At 45.0% G+C, this 23,259-nt stretch overlaps 1 protein-coding gene across 1 annotated transcript in view; it reads right to left on the reverse strand.

The window, feature by feature from the left end:
• LOC133516940 (probable phospholipid-transporting ATPase IA) overlaps positions 1–23,259 on the reverse strand; it is a 146,641-nt gene that overhangs the window by 29,874 nt on the left and 93,508 nt on the right. The window contains exons 4-17 of the mRNA XM_061850005.1: positions 22,072–22,255; positions 20,163–20,323; positions 19,594–19,791; positions 18,803–18,927; positions 17,532–17,684; positions 16,218–16,327; positions 15,584–15,757; positions 13,733–13,913; positions 12,475–12,648; positions 8,154–8,329; positions 6,821–6,952; positions 5,146–5,304; positions 4,404–4,601; positions 2,678–2,836 (exon numbers count right to left, since the gene is read on the reverse strand). Of these exons, the coding sequence (XP_061705989.1) occupies positions 2,678–2,836; positions 4,404–4,601; positions 5,146–5,304; positions 6,821–6,952; positions 8,154–8,329; positions 12,475–12,648; positions 13,733–13,913; positions 15,584–15,757; positions 16,218–16,327; positions 17,532–17,684; positions 18,803–18,927; positions 19,594–19,791; positions 20,163–20,323; positions 22,072–22,255 (2,284 nt within the window). The remainder of the gene's footprint in view (positions 1–2,677; positions 2,837–4,403; positions 4,602–5,145; positions 5,305–6,820; positions 6,953–8,153; positions 8,330–12,474; positions 12,649–13,732; positions 13,914–15,583; positions 15,758–16,217; positions 16,328–17,531; positions 17,685–18,802; positions 18,928–19,593; positions 19,792–20,162; positions 20,324–22,071; positions 22,256–23,259) is intronic.

Raw genomic sequence — 23,259 nt, forward strand, 5'->3', positions numbered from 1 at the left:
CGCACACGGCCTGCAGGCCCTCGACACCGGAGATGCCGACGCCGAGCAGGCCGCTGTGTGTCGGTGGTGTGTCGTACCTGCGCGATGCTGTAGTCGGAGGCGCACACGGCCTGCAGGCCCTCGACGCCGGAGATGCCAACGCCGAGCAGGCCGCTGTGTGTCGGTGGTGTGTCGTACCTGCGCGATGCTGTAGTCGGAGGCGCACACGGCCTGCAGGCCCTCGACGCCGGAGATGCCGACGCTGAGCAGGCCGCTGTGTGTCGGTGGTGTGCCGTACCTGCGCGATGCTGTAGTCGGAGGCGCACACGGCCTGCAGGCCCTCGACGCCGGAGATGCCGACGCCGAGCAGGCCGCTGTGTGTCGGTGGTGTGTCGTACCTGCGCGATGCTGTAGTCGGAGGCGCACACGGCCTGCAGGCCCTCGACGCCGGAGATGCCAACGCCGAGCAGGCCGCTGTGTGTCGGTGGTGTGTCGTACCTGCGCGATGCTGTAGTCGGAGGCGCACACGGCCTGCAGGCCCTCGACACCGGAGATGCCGACGCCGAGCAGGCCGCTGTGTGTCGGTGGTGTGTCGTACCTGCGCGATGCTGTAGTCGGAGGCGCACACGGCCTGCAGGCCCTCGACGCCGGAGATGCCAACGCCGAGCAGGCCGCTGTGTGTCGGTGGTGTGTCGTACCTGCGCGATGCTGTAGTCGGAGGCGCACACGGCCTGCAGGCCCTCGACGCCGGAGATGCCGACGCCGAGCAGGCCGCTGTGTGTCGGTGGTGTGTCGTACCTGCGCGATGCTGTAGTCGGAGGCGCACACGGCCTGCAGGCCCTCGACGCCGGAGATGCCGACGCCGAGCAGGCCGCTGTGTGTCGGTGGTGTGTCGTACCTGCGCGATGCTGTAGTCGGAGGCGCACACGGCCTGCAGGCCCTCGACGCCGGAGATGCCGACGCCGAGCAGGCCGCTGTGTGTCGGTGGTGTGCCGTACCTGCGCGATGCTGTAGTCGGAGGCGCACACGGCCTGCAGGCCCTCGACGCCGGAGATGCCGACGCCGAGCAGGCCGCTGTGTGTCGGTGGTGTGCCGTACCTGCGCGATGCTGTAGTCGGAGGCGCACACGGCCTGCAGGCCCTCGACACCGGAGATGCCGACGCCGAGCAGGCCGCTGTGTGTCGGTGGTGTGTCGTACCTGCGCGATGCTGTAGTCGGAGGCGCACACGGCCTGCAGGCCCTCGACGCCGGAGATGCCGACGCCGAGCAGGCCGCTGTGTGTCGGTGGTGTGTCGTACCTGCGCGATGCTGTAGTCGGAGGCGCACACGGCCTGCAGGCCCTCGACGCCGGAGATGCCGACGCCGAGCAGGCCGCTGTGTGTCGGTGGTGTGTCGTACCTGCGCGATGCTGTAGTCGGAGGCGCACACGGCCTGCAGGCCCTCGACGCCGGAGATGCCGACGCCGAGCAGGCCGCTGTGTGTCGGTGGTGTGTCGTACCTGCGCGATGCTGTAGTCGGAGGCGCACACGGCCTGCAGGCCCTCGACGCCGGAGATGCCGACGCCGAGCAGGCCGCTGTGTGTCGGTGGTGTGTCGTACCTGCGCGATGCTGTAGTCGGAGGCGCACACGGCCTGCAGGCCCTCGACGCCGGAGATGCCGACGCCGAGCAGGCCGCTGTGTGTCGGTGGTGTGCCGTACCTGCGCGATGCTGTAGTCGGAGGCGCACACGGCCTGCAGGCCCTCGACGCCGGAGATGCCGACGCCGAGCAGGCCGCTGTGTGTCGGTGGTGTGTCGTACCTGCGCGATGCTGTAGTCGGAGGCGCACACGGCCTGCAGGCCCTCGACGCCGGAGATGCCGACGCCGAGCAGGCCGCTGTGTGTCGGTGGTGTGCCGTACCTGCGCGATGCTGTAGTCGGAGGCGCACACGGCCTGCAGGCCCTCGACGCCGGAGATGCCGACGCCGAGCAGGCCGCTGTGTGTCGGTGGTGTGTCGTACCTGCGCGATGCTGTAGTCGGAGGCGCACACGGCCTGCAGGCCCTCGACGCCGGAGATGCCGACGCCGAGCAGGCCGCTGTGTGTCGGTGGTGTGCCGTACCTGCGCGATGCTGTAGTCGGAGGCGCACACGGCCTGCAGGCCCTCGACGCCGGAGATGCCGACGCCGAGCAGGCCGCTGTGTGTCGGTGGTGTGTCGTACCTGCGCGATGCTGTAGTCGGAGGCGCACACGGCCTGCAGGCCCTCGACGCCGGAGATGCCGACGCCGAGCAGGCCGCTGTGTGTCGGTGGTGTGTCGTACCTGCGCGATGCTGTAGTCGGAGGCGCACACGGCCTGCAGGCCCTCGACGCCGGAGATGCCGACGCCGAGCAGGCCGCTGTGTGTCGGTGGTGTGCCGTACCTGCGCGATGCTGTAGTCGGAGGCGCACACGGCCTGCAGGCCCTCGACACCGGAGATGCCGACGCCGAGCAGGCCGCTGTGTGTCGGTGGTGTGTCGTACCTGCGCGATGCTGTAGTCGGAGGCGCACACGGCCTGCAGGCCCTCGACGCCGGAGATGCCGACGCCGAGCAGGCCGCTGTGTGTCGGTGGTGTGTCGTACCTGCGCGATGCTGTAGTCGGAGGCGCACACGGCCTGCAGGCCCTCGACGCCGGAGATGCCGACGCCGAGCAGGCCGCTGTGTGTCGGTGGTGTGCCGTACCTGCGCGATGCTGTAGTCGGAGGCGCACACGGCCTGCAGGCCCTCGACGCCGGAGATGCCGACGCCGACGCTAGCGCGCTGGATCATGGCCACGTCGTTGGCGCCGTCACCAATGGCCAGGGTCACTGCTCCCGTCGCCGACGACACCATCTCCACCACCTGGACCACCACTTATACATGAAAAAGTTATTTATTCAAATACAGAGATAAATTCTAAAAAAAAAACGAACCCCCGGTTTGATAACCGAAACACATGACGGTACAATCAGAATTAAAAGTAACGGATCATACTATACGCGTCAAAAGTATGCACCATTCTTCTCTAATAGCTTAACAAAAAGATTTGTCTCTATATGTAGCGTGGAGGAGCTATTGGTATATGAAGGAGCTGATGAAGGGCCACCTTCCTCTGACCATAAAACGGAAACTCGTCGACATGTGCATTCTGCCTGTCCTAATCTGCGGTGCTCAGGCGTGGTCACTCACCGAGGCGCACAAGACCAAATTGAAGGTTGGCCAAAGAGCTATGGAGCGCAGCATACTAGGAGTAAAACGGATTGACCGAATCCGTAACTCTACGCTGCGCTCGAAAACACGCATTACTGATGTTGGAGCTAAGACCGCCAAGCTGAAATGGGACTGGGCCGGCCATGTCTGCCGCATGCACCCACAGATGTGGGCCAAAATAACCACGGTATGGGTGCCGCAAGACGGGCGAGGATCGGGTAGGCCCAGACGGAGATGGCGGGACGACCTGGACGCATATCCCAACGACTGGCCGAAGATTGCTCAAAACCGAGACTAGTGGAAATCGAGGTGGGAGGCCTTTGCCCAGCAGTGGGACACCGTATAGGCTTATAATAATAATATATGTAAAACATTTAAATTATAAGAAATACTTTTGACCACAAACTGTAGAGATGGAATAGAAAAGTAAATATATTTGTATTTATCAAACTAACAACAAGTAATATAATAATAAAACAGTACAATTATGCCTTACAGTAAAAATTACAAACAAAAATTAAAAACCTAACTTATAAATAGAAAATTTGCCCCATTTCGCCGTCTATTGGCAGTGTGCCCAGAAGGCGGGCAGTATTGCCGCGTTGTATGGCAATGCTAATCCGCTGTGCTAGATATGACTTAGCCCTGTCATCACGTCTGAATTCCACTAACCTGCGGCTTTGAAAACCCTGTGGGCGTTTTCCGCGCAGGGCCCCAGAGTCTCAACCCCAAACGGCTCAAATATGCAACCACTGTTTATGGTTACATACTTGTGTCGCTTGAAGAGCTCGGCCGAATTGGACAGCGCTGGAGTATCGGCACGGTTGCGTCCCAGAACAACGGCCGTCCCATGTTCCATAGCACGCGGGTCATACCATCATAGCGGGCGAGGCCGATCCAAAAGACGCTCCTCCAGAGCTAAGGCCCGGCGGATGATATCATTAACGGCAGCATGGCGCGCACGAATGGAAAAGTATTCCAGGGTGACAGATACTTTAAAAAAAATATTCAAGACAATTGGGTGGTTTTGCGGTAACTACTCGTACATGGATAGTGGACTGACTGACCTCAGGTTTCTACATGGGCGAGACGCGACAGCGAACAAACACCTTGCAGGAGATGCAGAGGTCCAGGAAATCCTTCTTAAGGTCGCAGCACATGGCGTAGGTGGCAGTCTGACTGTCCACGACTCTCCTACAATAAATTCATTATAGTGTACCTCCGCTTTCTGTATAGGCGAGACGCGGCAGCAAACGACGACCTTGCAGGAGATGCAGAGGTCCAGGAAGTCCTTCTTGAGGTCGCAGCCCATGGCGTAGGTGAGCGTCTTGCCATCCACGATGAGGGCTACTTCGTTCTGCTTGCGCAGGTTCTCGCCGAAGTCGGCTGAATGACGAGCAATGATCTCTCGTGTGGCCTGAGAAGTAAAGTATAGAATAAGTAATAGTATTTGATACAGAATGGACACGTTACATCCCTCCTCGAATGGAATTACTTACCCGCGGCAGCAGTGTCTACAGTTTGACAGAATTCCAATTCGATTAGCAACGTGATGACGGTAACTCATCTCAAAATGCCGGTGTATTGTACCAAGTATAGGTGCTTGTCAATTTCAAGTTCAAAATACTTGTACTACATCACTGTAGTTACGCCAAAATATTTTCAGTTGACCGCCCTAAGGAACTTACAGATGTGTATGTGTGAGACACAAATAAACGATTTTTTCTCGAAGCACCCGATATTTCACAATTACCTACTAATTTCAATACCAAAATGTAGTTTGTTTTGTTTATGTGCTTATTTTTCTGAGTTTTGTAGTTTTTTTTTTTACATATACACGATGCTATTCCGAACTGTAAATTGAGTTAAAAACGTATGGTTGCGGTTGCATACTAAAATCAAGGTTGTGCGTATGGTGTCTAGGGGTGGAACGGTCCATCTACCAGCTAAAAAAATCTTACGTCCAGGCTGTCCTCGTTGAGGATCATGAGCGGCATGTTGGCGTTGATGAGCTGCGCCGAATGCGCGATGTTGATGGCGGTTTCTTGTTTGTCCCCCGTCAACACCCACACGTTAATGTTTGCTTTTAGCAACGCCGCTATCGTTTCAGGCACGCCGTCCTGCGGATGAACACAAAATTGATTATGGATTTAACTAATATAATAGATAAACTCATGTCGTGGGCGCTGCGGAACGACAGCGCAAGACCCTCACGCACTACCAGTATTCCGCACTATCATCAAACACCGATTTGGCGGGTGAAATTTCATCAGACGTTTAAATAGTGCGCGGACATGTAAAACATACTTTACAAGCCGATGTGGAAAAAAAATCGGGCTATGATCATAGACTTACAAGGCATAGATTCCTAGTCCGATCATCCCGAGTGAAGCCATTTCAACTGCGAGATTATGTTGCACTCGTTTGAATGGCCTCACAGTGCTCAAGGCCGAGTCGGTTTGTGTACACCTTCCGATTATAAATTAAAAATATACAGGAAAGATGGCTGTTTGTGAGGTGAATGAGTGTCACAATTCATCACAATTTTTTTTTAATACTACGTCGGTGGCAAACAAGCATACGGCCCGCCTGATGGTAAGCAGTCTCCGTAGCCTATGTAGGCCTGCAAATCCACAGGAGTTACATGCGCGTTGCCGACCCTAATACTCCGCACCCTCGTTGAGCTCTGGCAACCTTACTCACCGGCAGGAACACAACACTGACAACAAAAACTAATAAAAAGAAATCGCCTGATATTAGGTACATTTCACGCGTAAGTATCGAGTGTAGTATGATATTTTTACGTAATTGTAAATACAAAAATACAAACCTTCGCCAGCCGCCAGCAAATGTTGCCAGTAAAATGAATCATTGTTCCTCCAAATGAGGCATGACGTTTACATTCTAAAGTAAATACTTACTTTAAATTCCTTGTATTACACTGGTCTGCAACGACATCCTCCTTTTATAAATTATGCCATAAATATGAAGATTTTGATGCTCTGAATTGATTCCCGTTGGCCGATTTTTTTGTTTGATTGCATGTATTTTACAAAGATATCAAACAAAATACTAACTTGTAAGCCGCCCAAGTAGACCCAATATAATGTAGAAAGATTTAAAAGAATGGAATCCAAAAAAAGACATACTTTATAGTAATGCAAGTATATGTTTATTGCTTTCAAGTTGGTATACAAGATAGTAATAGACTAGGTGTTGTAAGTACTCGCAGCTTTTGATTCTGTTTGGAATTGTTCTTCTTTTTACCTACGTTCATCTTTGTGTACAAAGCTGCATTAGCTTCGTCTTCTGTGACTTGTGTCTCAGTCTGACCTGGAACTCTTTCATGTGCGCATAACTAGTTCTCAACTGAGCGTTTCTTCTTTGACCTTAACACATGCAACTGGACTTCAAGATATTCCGGAGGTAAAGTGCACATTAGGAGAATTCCTGGTCATTTCGTCTCGCTCTCTAGCTCCGTAAACAATTCAAATAAACAAATGAGTAATGATGTGGTGGTTCGGGTTCTTCTTGTACTAATTAATATCAGGCATAGGACGTATGTCTTGTCTACGCACGTACCTCCATACTCTATCTCGTCTTACTTAGCGGAATCAAATTGCAAAAATGAGCTACCTGCAGCTTGTCCTCGATGGCGGTGGCGCCGAGCAGGCGCAGGTTGGTCTCGATGAGGTTGGCCGCCTCCTCGATCTTCTCCTCGCGGTTCTGGATGGCCACGCTCGCCTTGTGGTATGTGTTCGCCCATTCCTGTAACGTACAAAAATATATGATTATATTGAAAACATGGTAGAAGTCTTTACAAAAACATTAGTATCTGACATCCTAATTCTAATGGCCACCCCACAACAACAACAACAACAGCCCGTCTGTCACCTCTACTGGCAAGTCCAGCACTGGGACATTACACCTCTAATATTTTTATAAAAAACCCTTCGGCGCTTATCACACTGGATCCGATTCGCATGTCGCTCCGATGTTTGAGCTAGACAACGTTATGCGCGTATTATACCGACATCTCGCTCGCAAATTGGAGCAAGCATCCAGTGTGCCAAGCGCCTTCATTTCGATGCCCCACTCGATATGCTTAGAACTTTGTTTTGTTAGCATACAATTACTAACAAAAATCCGCTTTAACGTAGACGTTGATGAATGGTCAGTCAACTATGCAACTATATTAAAATGGTTTCTTTTTGTTGCAGTTATAATGCTTTTCTTTGAATTTCTGACATCACTGAACTAACGCTAACATGAATAAAGATAACTCACAACATTCGAAACATAAAACCCAAAATACCGCAGCGGTGATAATGAGCGAATGAAATCTAAATGCTCGAACCAATTGGGTACTTGACACATGTTGAATATTATAACAAATTTTAGTTAAATGGATAGAAAATGGGCCATCCAGTATAAAAAAGTGGAATTTAAAAAATTATATTTAGATTATAAAAGATACAAGGCTCCGAAGTCTCAAAAAAATTTTTTTTTTGTCTTTCAAATATAGAAAAGAAAATGGTACCATTCGATTCCTTACATTTTATTGAAAAATTTATTGTATGACAACTATACACATAAACGCAATATTTCAAGGTCAATATGGCAATTTCCTTGATCTTCCATACATTTAGGACAGACTTATATGATGTGACGTCACATCACCTTATCATTTTGTTAGAGGCGTTTCAATCGTCGACTGCGAGCGTCAGACTTTAACTCTCATTTCTGACCTTTGTGTTGATTAAATGCCATGAGTCCTATATAGACATTTGATCCACAGGGAAATCAAGATCGTTTGACGATCGCTTAGTCAGGGCTACAAATTTATCTGATCCCTATTTTTTTCACCAGCACACATAAGTCGGTAACATTGTATGACGGACGATGCAAGGTGAGTAATATATAATAATAATATAATTTTAGATGGGGTATTAAGTGGGAGCGGGAGTACCTCATACACGGCTGGAGATATGTCGGCCACGGCGAACACGAGGGTCCGCAGCCCCTCGGCCGCGAAGGCCTCGAGGTGCGCCAGCGTGGCGGCGCCGAACACGGCCTGCTCGGGGCCGCGCGCCAGCCGTGCGTAGATCACGGAGTCCGCTCCCTTGCAGTATAGCTTTATTTCGCCTAAAAACATTACAAAAAGTATTACGGTCTTTTCGGGGCTGTGGTGTAGTCGTTTATGTTATTCATACGTGTATTGTAATATGCCTGTAAATTGTTGTGCAATACGCCGCTGCCAGACATTTTTTAGCGTGTTTATTACCCTAGGTTTTTTTTGTTACGTCTAATTTGTCTGGTCCTTATTGGCGTGAGAATGCGATGCCATCTGCTTAACCGTAATGAACCGTGCTCAGATTTATTGGCAGTCAGTAACTACACGTCTTTCTAGTTGAGCCTATCTTTAGTGTCCTTAGATAATTTAACAGCGTATGAACTTTCTTTTAAGATTTAAGTGGTTTTCTGTGAGTGATAGTAGTAGTGTCTAGTCGTGTGTTGTTAGTTTAAAGTTGTTTTTAGGGTTCCGTATCATGAAAGGAAAAAACGGAACCCTTATAGGATCACTTTGTTGTCCGTCCGTCCGTCTGTCTGTCTGTCAAGACCCTCTTTCTCAGGAACGCGTGGAGGTATGAAGCTGTAATTTGTATCAAATATTCAGGTCTACTGTCCCTTGGAGCTGTAAAAAAATCAAACTTCTAAGCCAACGCAATCAAAAGATACAGCCGTTTATGCCGCAAGTATCCGACACTCGCAAGGGAATCAAAACCTATATAGGGTGCTTGATCCATGAACTCAGAATCTTGAAATTTGGTACGAAGCAACGTGTATTAATTCCGTCCGTAAATTTTTAGTTACATCAGGGCCTCAATATAGTGCACAACAAGTAACAAGACAACGACCAGCGATGCCAATAGATACTCGTGCTTATAGTTAACAATATTTTTACTTAGACTAACTGAATCTACCTAGAACAATAAGGTGATGGTCTATTGGCCACCCAATATTTAATTCTAAGCAGTTGTAGAAGCTTAACGAGCTCAACGAGGGGGGGCAGGGTTACGGTCGGCAACGCGCATGTAACTCCTCTGGAGTTGCAGGCGTACATAGGCTACGGCGACTGCTTACCATCAGGCGGGCCGTATGCTTGTTTGCCACCGACGTAGTATAAAAAAAACTTAGTCTGATTAGTAATTAAAAAAGCGGCCAAGTGCGAGTCGGACTCGCCCATGAAGGGTTCCGTACCATTTATGACGTATTAAAAAAAAGCGGCCAAGTGCGAGTCGGACTCGCGCATGAAGGGTTCCGTACCATTTGAGACGTATTAAAAAAAAATCTACTTGCTAGACCTTGTTCAACATTTTACCACTTTGGACACACATTTCACCACTTTGGAAGTGTCTCTCGCGCAAACTATTCAGTTTAGAAAAAAATGATGTTAGAAACCTAAATATCATTTTTGAAGACCTATCCATAGATACCCCACACGTATGGGTTTGATGAAAAAAAAAATTTTTTTTAATTTTATGACGTATTAAAAAAAAACTACTTACTAGATCTCGTTCAAACCAATTTTCGGTGGAAGTTTGCATGGCAATGTATATCATATATTTTTTTTAGATTTTTCATTCTGTTATTTTAGAAGTTACGGGGGGGGGGGGGGGGCACATTTTACCACTTTGGAAGTGTCTCTCGCGCAAACTATTCAGTTTAGAAAAAAATGTTGTTAGAAACCTCAATATCATTTTTAAAGACCTATCCATAGATACCCCCACACGTATGGGTTTGATGAAAAAAGATTTTTTGAGTTTCAGTTCTAACCCCCAAAATTTATTGTTTTTTTTTTTTCTATTTTTGTGTAAAAATCTTAATGCGTTTTATAGAATACATCTACTTACCAAGTTTGAACAGTATAGCTCTTATAGTTTCGGAAAAAAGTGGCTGTGACATAATTGGACAGACAGACGGACATGACGAATCTATAAGGGTTCCGTTTTTTGCCATTTGGCTACGGAACCCTAAAAAGGTGAGATCAAAATTTGCAGGAAAATTCCGCAAAAAGTTAATTTCTTTTCATTTCATCATAAAATTTATATGAAAACTAAAAGGTGTATTTTACCAAACACACATTAGTAATTATATTCAAAATTACCTATTTTTTTTTTCTAACTTCCACGCATCGGCAAACAAGTTATTATCGATAACCGTTAAATACGCCAACTTTGCCCACTTTTTTGGGAAAAACTAAAAAATTTCTAGTTTTTTGTATGAAACCTCGGAAATATTTATGTATCTGTGGTAACACCGAGATCATGCGCACTTAAATTTAACTGCAAATTTAACTTTAGTCAACGTTTTCTCCATCATATGACCGATTTTGAGGTCGGGTAAAGTTATCTGGACTTTTAGCCAACATTGCCCACCGTGATTTTTAGCGCAACTATAGACCTTATTTGGTTGCCATAAAAACCAATGAAAGTATTTTGGCAATGAAGGCGATCGGTTCAAAAATTTACTCGACATAATAATACATGCTCGAAATACTTTCCTATTAAAATGAGTGGGCAATGTTAGCCTGTACATTTTTTCTTCTTCATACAAACGGCGTGTAGCGATTTAAAAGTGCTAGGGTTGTCAAAATTGAGAAGATAATAAAAACTGAACATTAATTTGCACAAAGTTGGTAGGGTAGGTAAGAAACAAAAAATATTAATAAGGCGCAAAGTTGTTTATTTCAATAACGTTACATAAAAATCTAATAGCTTTTTTTCGCTGACTGTGCTTTTTGTTGACTGTACTTGTATTGTCAACTGAGATCTATATATGTACCAACCAAATTTCAATTGGTTACCTTAAGTTTTCTGAAGTGGCCATTACTATATATTTTTTTTAATAGACACATAATGGAGTTCAGAACTCTAGCTACTTTTTTAATTACTTGTGGTTTTGTAAAAATATTTTTTTGAATATTTATTTTGACATAACACACGTTTGAACGCATTTATAGCTTAGATGCCTTAGTCTGTCGTAAAAAAGTAAAAATGTCAAGTTGACAGCTGCCAGTTGCCAAATGTCACACACACAGCTGAACCGCGTACAAACAAAGTCGTAGTTGTAACCAATGAGGAAGCAATATTTGACAACTGGCAGCTGTCAACTCTACGTTTTTCACTTTTTTACGGAAGACTAAGGCATCTAAGCTATAAATGCGTTCAAACGTGTGGTATGTCAAAATAGTTATTCATTTTTTTTTCTGAAAAACGGTCAGTAATCAAAAATGAAACTATAGTTTTCGACTCCATTATATATTAACCATAGAAAAAAAAAAGAATTCCTCATGTGGAGACGATCCCGGTTGAACCAGAATGTCACTACCAGATTGTATTGTCACTGGTAGTAGAAGTAGAAGTAGTATGCTATAATCTCAGCTCAATCGGATACCAAAAAGAGGTCGAAAAATGGCTTGCAAGATTTGATCGGAACATATGTACGTACATACAAATATTGAAAGATTTGCACATTAATAAAAAAAAAGTTTGTAAAAAAAAGTGTCAACCCTAAGCATTTTTTTACTGCGGGCAATGTTGACACTCATACGACGGTACATTACTGGGTAATTTTAACCATCAGCATAACTTTTGTAATATACTAGTTACAGTAACGAACCTAGCATCAAAATACTCAGCTCATGGTTTTACATTACATACAATCGATTCAACATACCTGTGTATTCGCCATGATGTACAATTCCCTTCCAAAATTTCTCAGTAATTGGCCCGCAAAAATACACTCCGTACTCGACTGGTCCCGACTGGTTACTGAATGAAGTCAGGAGTGCACGCGCTATTCTGTGTTGCCACAGGTATAGTTTACTTTCTACCAATGTCATCAATGTTGCCATAATTTTGTAACTTTTTTAGATATTAGTAGATTGCCTTAGAAATTGTGTTTTGGGCAATGTTCCCCCTGGTGGCAAAGTTGGCATATTTAACGGAACGTAATATCGACCAAATCACAACACACGGTCATGACAGTTGCACGGAATTCGTGCGCGGACTATAGCTGTGGGCATGGGGACGATGAGCAACATGCGCTTTCTCGCTGATGTAAGCTCGATAACGTTGAGCACCTGGACCGTGAGTGACCCGTGTTTGTGAGTTACTTGTAGGTGTAAGCACGATGAGCGACATGCGCTTCCTCGCTGATCCTGATGACGTTGAGCACCTGGAAAGTCAGTGACCCCTGTGTTTAAGCAACCCATATGTATGAGTTACCTGTGGGCGTGCGCACGATGAGCGACATGCGTTTCCTCGCAGACGTGAAGTCGATGACGTTGAGCACCTGGAACGTGAGTGACTCGCCGCTCGCCTCGATGGTGACCGTCTTCGGTGTCCGCGTTGTGAACACGTAGCCGTACATAGCCGCGCCTAGCACTAGGGCGCGCTCATCTGCCAATAACACAATTATTATTAGTACATTACGATACAAGTGCGAGAAATAGGAAATTCGAAACGAGTGGCGATAAATTAAAACACGACCGAAGGGAGTGTTTTAAATCGACACGAGTTGCGAATTACCTATTCGCACATGTATCGTACAATGTTTTACAGTACATATGCCGCTTTAAATGTTCGACATAGTAACGTAATATGCTAATTTTCGCACTAGTGCGGTAAAGTAGCACCATATGTACTGTAAAAATATATTATGGTAGGTAATGGTATGGTAAATTCATATTATGGTATATTTTAAAATAAATCGACCTAGTCCTATAGTAATGATATGCTTCTATCGCGGTTACGAGACGCAGATATGCATAATATATGTATAAAATCAGAAACAATTATTCGTATATACACACAAATAAATGCCATTAAGAAGCTACGAATAATATAACCAACACCTACATTATATACACCTTAGTGAGAAAGGGTTTTCCATCTGAAATGAGTTCAAGGTTTTCATACAAAACACTGAATTGACAGAACATCCCATATAATTATCGAAGCTGTTCACGAAATTCTCGAAAATCGGCAGTGAAATGCAACCTGTGGGGGAGAAAAGCCGGACATGGCATTTTTGCCCAATATGAAACGAAGACGCTTATCTGATGAACGGAAATTGATTGTCATCAGGGGGCCTAACCAAGATGACAATGGTTGATAGAAAACGCCAATCGAAACTTAAATAATGGGATCTTTAATAGCATCTGTCATCCCGATAATATTTTTCTTTTCGTTTGGAGTTTGTCTACGTACGACTAGTCTAGGCAGCGTGGTAATTGACTTTGCCGGCGTCGGCCTCGGGTATGACGGTATAGCAGATGGCCAGCATGGTGAGAAGCTCCCGTATGACGGGGCTGGTGGGATGGTTCCAGACATCATGTAAGGTACATTACCTGGTGAAGCGGTGCGGTAATTGACTTTGCCGGCGTCGGCCTCGGATATGACGGTATGGCAGATTGCCAGCATGGTGAATAACTCCCGTATGACGGGACTGGTGAGATGGTTCCAGACATCGTTAATGAATTACCTGGTGAAGCGGCGTGGTAGTTAACCTTGTCGCCGTCGGACTCGGGTATGACGGTGTGGCAGATGGCCAGCATGGTGAGGAACTCTCGTATGACGGGGCTAGTGGGGTGATTCCTCATCAGGTTCTGGTACAGCTGAGTCTGCTCCAGCGGCTCGTTGGGGCCTGGACGGTTGTATATTATCTGTGGACAAATAAAATACATAAATCTTTAAGCACTTGAAAGTTTGGTAAATTAGTAAGACTAGTATGTGGTTGTCTGGTAGACGATAGCTTAGTACTTTGGGAGTAAAGTCCAATTAGGCACTTTAAAGTATTGGTATATTTAAAGGTCTTGAGGTCTTGTCACTGAAGATGTCCTCGTCCATGTAGAGCTCCTCGTTGAGGTCGGTCACTCACCTCGGCGATGGAGCACTTGTGGAACTCCATGATGTTGGCGGTGAGGGTGCCGGTCTTGTCGCTGAAGATGTATTCGTCCATGTAGAGCTCCTCGTTGAGGTCGGTCACTCACCTCGGCGATGGAGCACTTGTGGAACTCCATGATGTTGGCGGTGAGGGTGCCGGTCTTGTCGCTGAAGATGTACTTGTCCATGTAGAGCTCCTCGTTGAGGTCGGTCACTCACCCCGGCGATGGAGCACTTCTGGAACTCCATATGTTGGCGGTGAGGGTGCCGGTCTTGTCGCTGAAGATGTACTCGTCCATGTAGAGCTCCTCGTTGAGGTCGGTCACTCACCTCGGCGATGGAGCACTTGTGAAACTCCATGATGTTGGCGGTGAGGGTGCCGGTCTTGTCGCTGAAGATGTACTCGTCCATGTAGAGCTCCTCGTTGAGGTCGGTCACTCACCTCGGCGATGGAGCACTTGTGAAACTCCATGATGTTGGCGGTGAGGGTGCCGGTCTTGTCGCTGAAGATGTACTCGTCCATGTAGAGCTCCTCGTTGAGGTCGGTCACTCACCTCGGCGATGGAGCACTTGTGGAACTCCATGAAGTTGGCGGTGAGGGTGCCGGTCTTGTCGCTGAAGATGTACTTGTCCATGTAGAGCTCCTCGTTGAGGTCGGTCACTCACCTCGGCGATGGAGCACTTGTGAAACTCCATGATGTTGGCGGTGAGGGTGCCGGTCTTGTCGCTGAAGATGTACTCGTCCATGTAGAGCTCCTCGTTGAGGTCGGTCACTCACCTCGGCGATGGAGCACTTGTGAAACTCCATGATGTTGGCGGTCAGGGTGCCGGTCTTGTCGCTGAAGATGTACTCGTCCATGTAGAGCTCCTCGTTGAGGTCGGTCACTCACCTCGGCGATGGAGCACTTGTGAAACTCCATGATGTTGGCGGTGAGGGTGCCGGTCTTGTCGCTGAAGATGTACTCGTCCATGTAGAGCTCCTCGTTGAGGTCGGTCACTCACCTCGGCGATGGAGCACTTGTGAAACTCCATGATGTTGGCGGTGAGGGTGCCGGTCTTGTCGCTGAAGATGTACTTGTCCATGTAGAGCTCCTCGTTGAGGTCGGTCACTCACCTCGGCGATGGAGCACTTGTGGAACTCCATGATGTTGGCGGTGAGGGTGCCGGTCTTGTCGCTGAAGATGTACTTGTCCATGTAGAGCTCCTCGTTGAGGTCGGTCACTCACCTCGGCGATGGAGCACTTGTGAAACTCCATGATGTTGGCGGTGAGGGTGCCGGTCTTGTCGCTGAAGAAGTACTTGTCCATGTAGAGCTCCTCGTTGAGGTCGGTCACTCACCTCGGCGATGGAGCACTTGTGAAACTCCATGATGTTGGCGGTGAGGGTGCCGGTCTTGTCGCTGAAGATGTACTTGTCCATGTAGAGCTCCTCGTTGAGGTCGGTCACTCACCTCGGCGATGGAGCACTTGTGGAACTCCATGATGTTGGCGGTGAGGGTGCCGGTCTTGTCGCTGAAGATGTACTTGACCATGCCGAGCTCCTCGTTGAGGTTGGAGGTGCGCGCCTGCGCCGGTGTATCAGTGGGTGCGTGGTACATCTCGCTGTCCAACGCTATGAACTTCGCCTGGACAATACGTACATTTTTTTACTTTCATTTTTTATAATGGTGACTGAGTGGTTTGAGAAAAATAGTAATTGTACAGTGAGCCACTAAATCTTCAATTTTGGGAAGCATCAAAAAAAATATATAAATAGATTTCATTTCTATCCAGGATCAAAGGTTCTAGGAGAGTATATAGTAATGTTTTGATCGTCGGATGAAGCAATAAAAATATAAAGTATTTTTAATAAAAGTCTAGTTATATTACAAGAAAATGACACGTTTTTATGCCAAAGGTGTAACAGTAATTTTTAGTACTTGTTAATTTAAAAAAAAACCTGTTTCACAAAAATAACTATCATTTCATCCATAGAAGTCTAAAAGTATTTATTTTAAATTATAAATGTACAGGTTCGAGTACAAATAAAGATTTATTGAAATTGTTCAAATTTACATATTTACTATTCAGTAAAATAATACTCACTTGGAAAAACCTAACTATTTCAGCAGTGACTTGTAACGATATAGGTATAAGGTTGTTGTACAATATTAAAAATGTCAAAAAGTTAAAACCGAAGTTCAGGTTCACCGCATCTGAAACAAAAAAAATTTGTCATCAAACTTCAAGCAAAGCTTCAAAGCTGAAATGTTATCAAAAGTATATTTCGACGTATAAAAGCTAATTGTGGATGGCCCTTTTCTAGATTCCTATAGGCTTCAGGCGAAACAATTTGGTCATTAGCTGCGAAATAAAAAAAACATTTTCAACCCTTTCTTGGGGTGATAATACTAATGTAAGAAAAATACAGAAAGATTATCTCTGCTTACGCTCCAGTAACAAGTGACTCTTACTAAACTACAATTACCAGACCAATTTCTATTAATGTTTATTTTAACCCTTTGGACGCCGCCTATTGTATACTCCGTTTTTTTTTCGTTAATTTCAAGGGTGCATTCGTGAGCTTAAATTAAGTAACTTTCTCAAAGACTTTTTATTAAAAAAATACATATACTACCTATGCAATTTAGTTTCCTTAAACGTACTTTCTCATGCCCCGATGTTAAGTTAACGGAATTCAATAAAAACACAGTGTATAACCAAGTATGGTGTGTCAAGTGTTAAACGAAGTCTGCTACTAGGTACCGGCTGACCAGTGGGACTCACCGTGTCTGAAGCATTGGGGGCAGCTACATGCCCCTTTATGTAAGAATTTGTATTAATTTCATGTCATACTAACCCTAGATTTAAGTATTAGTATGTTACTAACACGATAGGGAGCGTGCATGAACTATAGGAGGCAGTACAGGAGCGGTCAGATTTTTGGCGCGAGGCGTATATGTGACGTTTATTGTTCCGATGTAGCCCAAAAGATGGCAGAACCTACTATGCACAAAAGAAAACACATGACGTGTAAATGTACATGTTTATGGTTCCGATTCAGGCCACAAGATGGCAGACCCTCCAACGCGCACGGTCCCTATATGGATCTTGTTCGAAATAAATGGTTTTTGATTTGATTTGATTATTACTGGTGCGCCTTTAAGTAGCTTTCGTACCCGATCTTCCTGTTGAAGATACGAGCGCATTTTAGTTATAGAAAATTTTCTACTGTTAAAAATTTTTCTACCCTTATTCACTCACTGTTAAGTATAGGTTTCCTAAAAAACATGCCGCTTTCTTCGGCTTTGAGCTCATTGTATCTAGTTTTTTCCAACCACTACAGCGAGTTACCAACCCGCTTCGTGAACTGCCCTCCAACATTCTGAAAATAAGAAAGAAGTAGAAATATGGACTTACCCTTGAGCGATATGTACCAGTCCTTGTTCCCGCGGCGGTGTAGCCAGAGCTCGTTGAAGGCCGCGCTCACCACGGACAGCACCAGCAGCAGGATGAACAACATCAAGATCTGTGTGTTCGTCTGCTTGTCTATCGACGACCGCTTCAGGGGTGCTGTTGACATCGTGAATAAGGGTCAATATCACAGCGGTTTTGTTCCCCAAATTCCTTCGGGCACGTTTTTTAGTAAGTTTTGCCACATTTTAATGATATCTTTGGTTGTCTGGAAGAGAACTTTGACTAGAACCATCGTCAACCAAACAACTAGAAATATCGTCAAAATATAAAGGCACTTTATCAAAAATATGGCCAAAGAAATTAAGCGTTCGTAACGCTCGTTATATTGACTCATAACAAGTGTATATTATAATGGATTATAGTTAAATGTATGTCGCGGCAGCAGAGCGCTGGTGGCCTAGCGGTAAGAGAAAGCGACTTTCAATCTGGAGGTCGCGGGTTCAAACCCGCCATTCGTACTAATGAGATTTTCGGAATTTATGTAAGAAATATCATACCAGCCGATTTTCGGTGAAAGAAAACATCGTGAGAAAACCAGACTAATCACAATAAGGCTCAGTTTACCCTCTGGGTTGGAAGGTGAGATGGCAATCGCTTTCGTAAAAACTAGTGCCTACGTCAATTCTTGGCATTAGTTGTCAAGCGGACCCTAGGCTCCCATGAGCTGTAGCAGAAATGCCGGGATAACATGAGGAAAAAGAAGTATGTCACGGCATGATGGTGTTTATCAAAGAGGTATAGCAATTAGCCGAACATAACATATGTCTCCATAATTAGGTATATAATGATCGGCAGTTCCGAACATGGAGTATAGCCTCCTGACGACCTGCGTCCTACACGTAGAACATAAGCTCCAATTAATTTTGGCCCTGTCAATTTGACAGAGTTAAAATTGAACAAGCAATTTCTTTAAACCCATTCTTCAGGAGGATAACATAAAGTTTTCTATGGCAGTAGTTCATCGTAGTTACGCCTCGGTCTCGGCCAGCCCCGGCCCTCGAGTTAGACTGTTGCCGTACGGGATGGTATAATGTGGCAGTTCTAACTTTCTAAGCTAACTTACTTTTCTGGAAGCCGTTTGGATTGGTGGGGGGTATATACTATTATATGGGGGGTATTTATAGTTTTACATGTAAGTAAAATGTATAATTATTGGTGCAATAAAGAATATTTACTTACTTACTATAATATGTCTATTGAATCATGGCACTGACCTTTGGTGGAGTTCTTCATGAGCTTGGTCTCGTGGCCCGTGTACACCACGACGCCCTGCAGCCACGCCGTATTCCGCTGCATGGAGCCACGCAGCATCATCTGCTCCAGCCCCAGTGGAATCGTTCTGCGGTAACATCAAGAAAGATTACTCATCGGCTCGATTTTTAGTTAATAGGTATCATCCTGATACATGAACATCACAGGATCAACCTTTATTGCAGACAGACCAGACGATGCAATGGAGCAAAGTTACTTTAATACCTTTCTTCTTAACTAATTATCGCTCCCAGCTATGTTTGCCTTTGTTGTCGTAGCATATTAACGCCTGTAATTTCAGAGGAGTCACACGCGCGGTGCCGAGTTTTTAAAACCTGTGCCTTATTTTTGAAGAATCCTCCCCCCCTCCCCCTTCCCCTTATTGTATCTTGGGAAATTCTCCGCGGGTGTAAATCCCTCTGACACTGAACATTTAGGTGCCAAGCTGTGAGGATGACTGCCCTGCCGACGGCGATAGTAAGCGAAAAATACCGAGGGTTCTGTACTTTTTAGTATTTGTTTTGATAGAGGCAACTAAAATTCATCTGTGACAATTTCACTACTATCACGGTTCATGAGGTACAGCCTGGTGACAGACGGACAGCGGAGTCTTAGTCATAGAGTCCCGTTTTACCCTTTGGGTATATAACACTTAAAATTGGGTATGAAATTAATGCAAATAGGTAACTGCAAAATGTGGTCAGGATCCTAGGCAGAAACAGAAACTGGCGGTTTCTCAAGTCGCATCACCTACTTTGAATTGGCCTCCTTAAGCAGCCCGTTGAACTCGTAGAGATGCCTGTTGGGGGGCTCGCATTGTATGGTGGCCGCAAAAGCGGCCAGCGCTTCTCCGTCCTCGAGCCGTACCGTCTCCGGCGACGCCTGCCGGATCTTCAGGTTGGTCTCGCCGTCCAGGTTCGATGTCTCGATGAATGCGATTCCTTGAGGTTCGCTGCGGAGCAAGCACAATAAATCGTATAGCTTATTCATAAGAGCTAGCGCGTTGTATTAAATCCGCGCCTGCGATCGTAAAACAATTTATCAATACCTAGCCTCATGATAGATGTCGCTAGCCGGTTGTAATTCGCTGCGAAAGAAATCCTAAATAATAGAAGTAGATTAACGGTAGATATCACTAGGCGCGTATAAAGATCAAAAATATAACGGAAATATTCGCTGCAGATACCTACAACACGCAAGCTTTATTGGGAGATCCTAGAGTTGAGAGTTCGTGTCTCAAAAATAACCATATAGTGAATTAAAACCTGCAGTACAAAACTCGGACCAGAATCCAGCGACCCTGGCGGTTGGAGCCGTCCTCACCTGGTGGACAGCAGCACGAGGTCAGCGGGGTAGAACTGGTTGTTGAGCACTTTGACGATGTCTCCGACGACCAGCTCGGACCAGCGTAGCGACATCCAGCGACCTTGGCGAAGCACATCACAGCGCCGGTTGTTCGTTTCGTCATCTGCCCGGTGTCGTTTCTAGGAAATACCACGCAACGTTAGAAGACTCCGCGAAAACTCAAAAAATCTGAGTTTCATAAACTCATACATACACAAACTCACGTAATCTTAGTCTAAATATCGCTCACCGTTTTAAGGATTTAGGATGATATGGATATACGATATAGGATGTAGTGCTTGACGTGTAGATATGGGTAGTGAGTAAATACTCACGGGTAAATATTGAGTAAATACTCAGTATTTAACTCAATATACCCGAATTCACTAGTTTTTACCCAAATTGGTGGGTATATATATTTATAGTGCTGAAAGGGGCAATTTAATTTGAAATATAGGTGTATTTTGTAAGCCGCTACTGGATTAAGTACTAAAAATTGTAATAAATATATTTATAAGAAACATACTCAATACATAATTTTTAGATTGTGTTGTTTGAAATAAATTATTATCATTTCATAATATTTTTTCTCATTTCATTTACGTGTAATGTAACTAACTGGCCCAAAAAAAATCAGAATCCACCAACGTGTTGCACATCAAAAATGTGTCTTTAAAATAACTTGAATGTTACTACAAACTTGATTGGATAAATTGAATATTTTTGGAAAAAGAACCGTTTCTAAAGCCCGAAATAATGTTTATCCCTCAATTACTTTCGAACCATGGTTCAAAAAAAGTAATAAAATGAACGAAATAAACGAGCAAATTCGATCAGCGAGGACAAGCGCTTGGCGAGGAATAGAAGCCTGTGGAGGAACCTGGTCTTTAACAGAAGGACATGTCACCATCCTCAGCATTAAGGGACTGAAGAAGAAGAAGACTAAAAAAATACTTTGAACGTAATTGGTTGAGCCATTTTTGAGTTTTCTTTAAAAAGCCCTTAATAAAAGGTCGTAAGTGTAGCGTAAACAAGCACTATTGCGCGGCATGCTAGAACATCGATAGATATTAATTCTCATGTTTTTAAAGTAAATACCTTCTTATTTAAAACAAAATTGTTAACACGCTGCTATGCATTATCATTATCAATTTATCACAAATTGCCTCTCACTGATGATGACTTTTTTTAATTAAGTGTACTTTATGCTTATTGTTATGTAATAGTACATTACAATACAAGGGCGAAAAATAGGAAATTCGAAACGAGTGGCGATAAATTTAAACACGACCGAAGGGAGTGTTTTAAATCGACACGAGTTGCGAATTACCTATTCGCACATGTATCGTACATACAACGTTTTACAGTACATATGGCCCTTTAAATGTTCGACACAGTAACGTAATATGCTAATTTTCGCACTAGTGCTATAAAGTAGCACCTTATGTACTATAAATATTGTTAACACACGTTAACACTCTTCAATAATATAAAAATAATTTATTTCTTAAATCTCACTTTTTAAATATTTTATTGGAAATCGTTTTTACCCACTAAATGAGTAAATACGGGTATTTATCGGGTGCTTTGAGTAAATATCGAGTAAATACTCAGTATTTACTCACCCCTACCCATCTCTACTGACGTGCGGGCCTGCAGTTGGCAGCTTATTTACGACCCCCGAATTTAGGATCTCCTTACCGGATAGAAACAAATCGAGAGATATTTCGACTAGAATTAGGTGAGTAACCCGTTAAAAATATTCGAATATCACAGGATCGTCACAATTTCAGTTAAATTCGGTGTCAGCAGACACCACACTCACAAAGTCCTCGACGAGCTCTTTTACAGCGGACAAGTCGGGAATCTGATCAGACACAACACTCACAAAATCCTCGAGGATTTCCTTGACGGCAGACACGAAGAGAATAAAGAAGAGCGGTGTTAACGTCGTCCACCGGCCCGTGGGAGACACGTCGGGGATCTGCTGCAGAAGCGCTATCAGCAGGAAGAAGCAGTTGGAGTAGCGTCGGAACTGCTCGAACAGGAACAGCGGCAAGAACGACGCCACGCTGGAAATAAAATTACATTGTAAGTGGAATTTAAGACATGAAAAGGTACACTACAAGAACTTTAAAAAACTTCACACTTCGCGCAATGTTAAGCCAGTATTCATAACCTATAATTTCACTTAAAATGCCGTTAAGAAGGTGCTAGTTTTCAAAATTAATGTAGACTAACAGAGCATTAAAAAGTCTAGTAGAAAAGGGGCTTGTTGACAAGTTTTATACCGATAATCGAGTATCGGTTTTGTTATCGGTTAAACTCGAACTCGAAACCGAAAATCGGTTAAAAACCGAGTAATCTAGAGTCCTAGCTAAACTGCTTGTGCAATACTTACGCTGTGGAATGTCCAATTTATTTTTCTCTTACGTCAAATATTTCTTCAATATCATATGCTTTTAGATGTTATAGAAATTCATGTATTATTTTTGTGATATATAACTGGCCGGTACTGTATAAAGTTGGGGTAGTCACTTAATCGTTCATTTATCTGTTCCACTACCCAATACTTGAACTAAATAAATGTAGTTTGAAAGGAGGTTTTATCGCCCTGATTTCTTTGGACACATTTTCGACCAAGTGTTATGATATTTTGCTGGCATTTTTGGTTGTCTGGTAGAGTTCCCTGACTACTAACCACGAGAAGTATCTCCAAAATTATCACTAAATTTTGATAATATTTCTGTTTGTTAAAAATGTGTCTAAGGAAATTAGGCCATCAAAACGCTCGTGATATTGACGAAAAACTTCTTCAAAAAGCAAGATTTTGATATGATCTCTAAAAAAATGGACTCCAATAGCCTAGTCAATTGACCCATTTCCACGTCTCATAGCCGCGAGCCGCGACACCCGATATGGCGCCGCGCCAGGTGCCTGTCCCTCGCGTAAACAACTTATTCCAGGGCCGACATACGAGTAGGCATTGTTTACTGGTAAACACTATATTTTAACAGGTGGCTCATTCTACTTTTGATACTTGGTTTTTTATATAACAATCGTTGGACTCCAAAAG

Source organism: Cydia pomonella, chromosome 4, assembly GCF_033807575.1.
Source record: "Cydia pomonella isolate Wapato2018A chromosome 4, ilCydPomo1, whole genome shotgun sequence".
Taxonomy (NCBI): domain Eukaryota; kingdom Metazoa; phylum Arthropoda; class Insecta; order Lepidoptera; family Tortricidae; genus Cydia; species Cydia pomonella.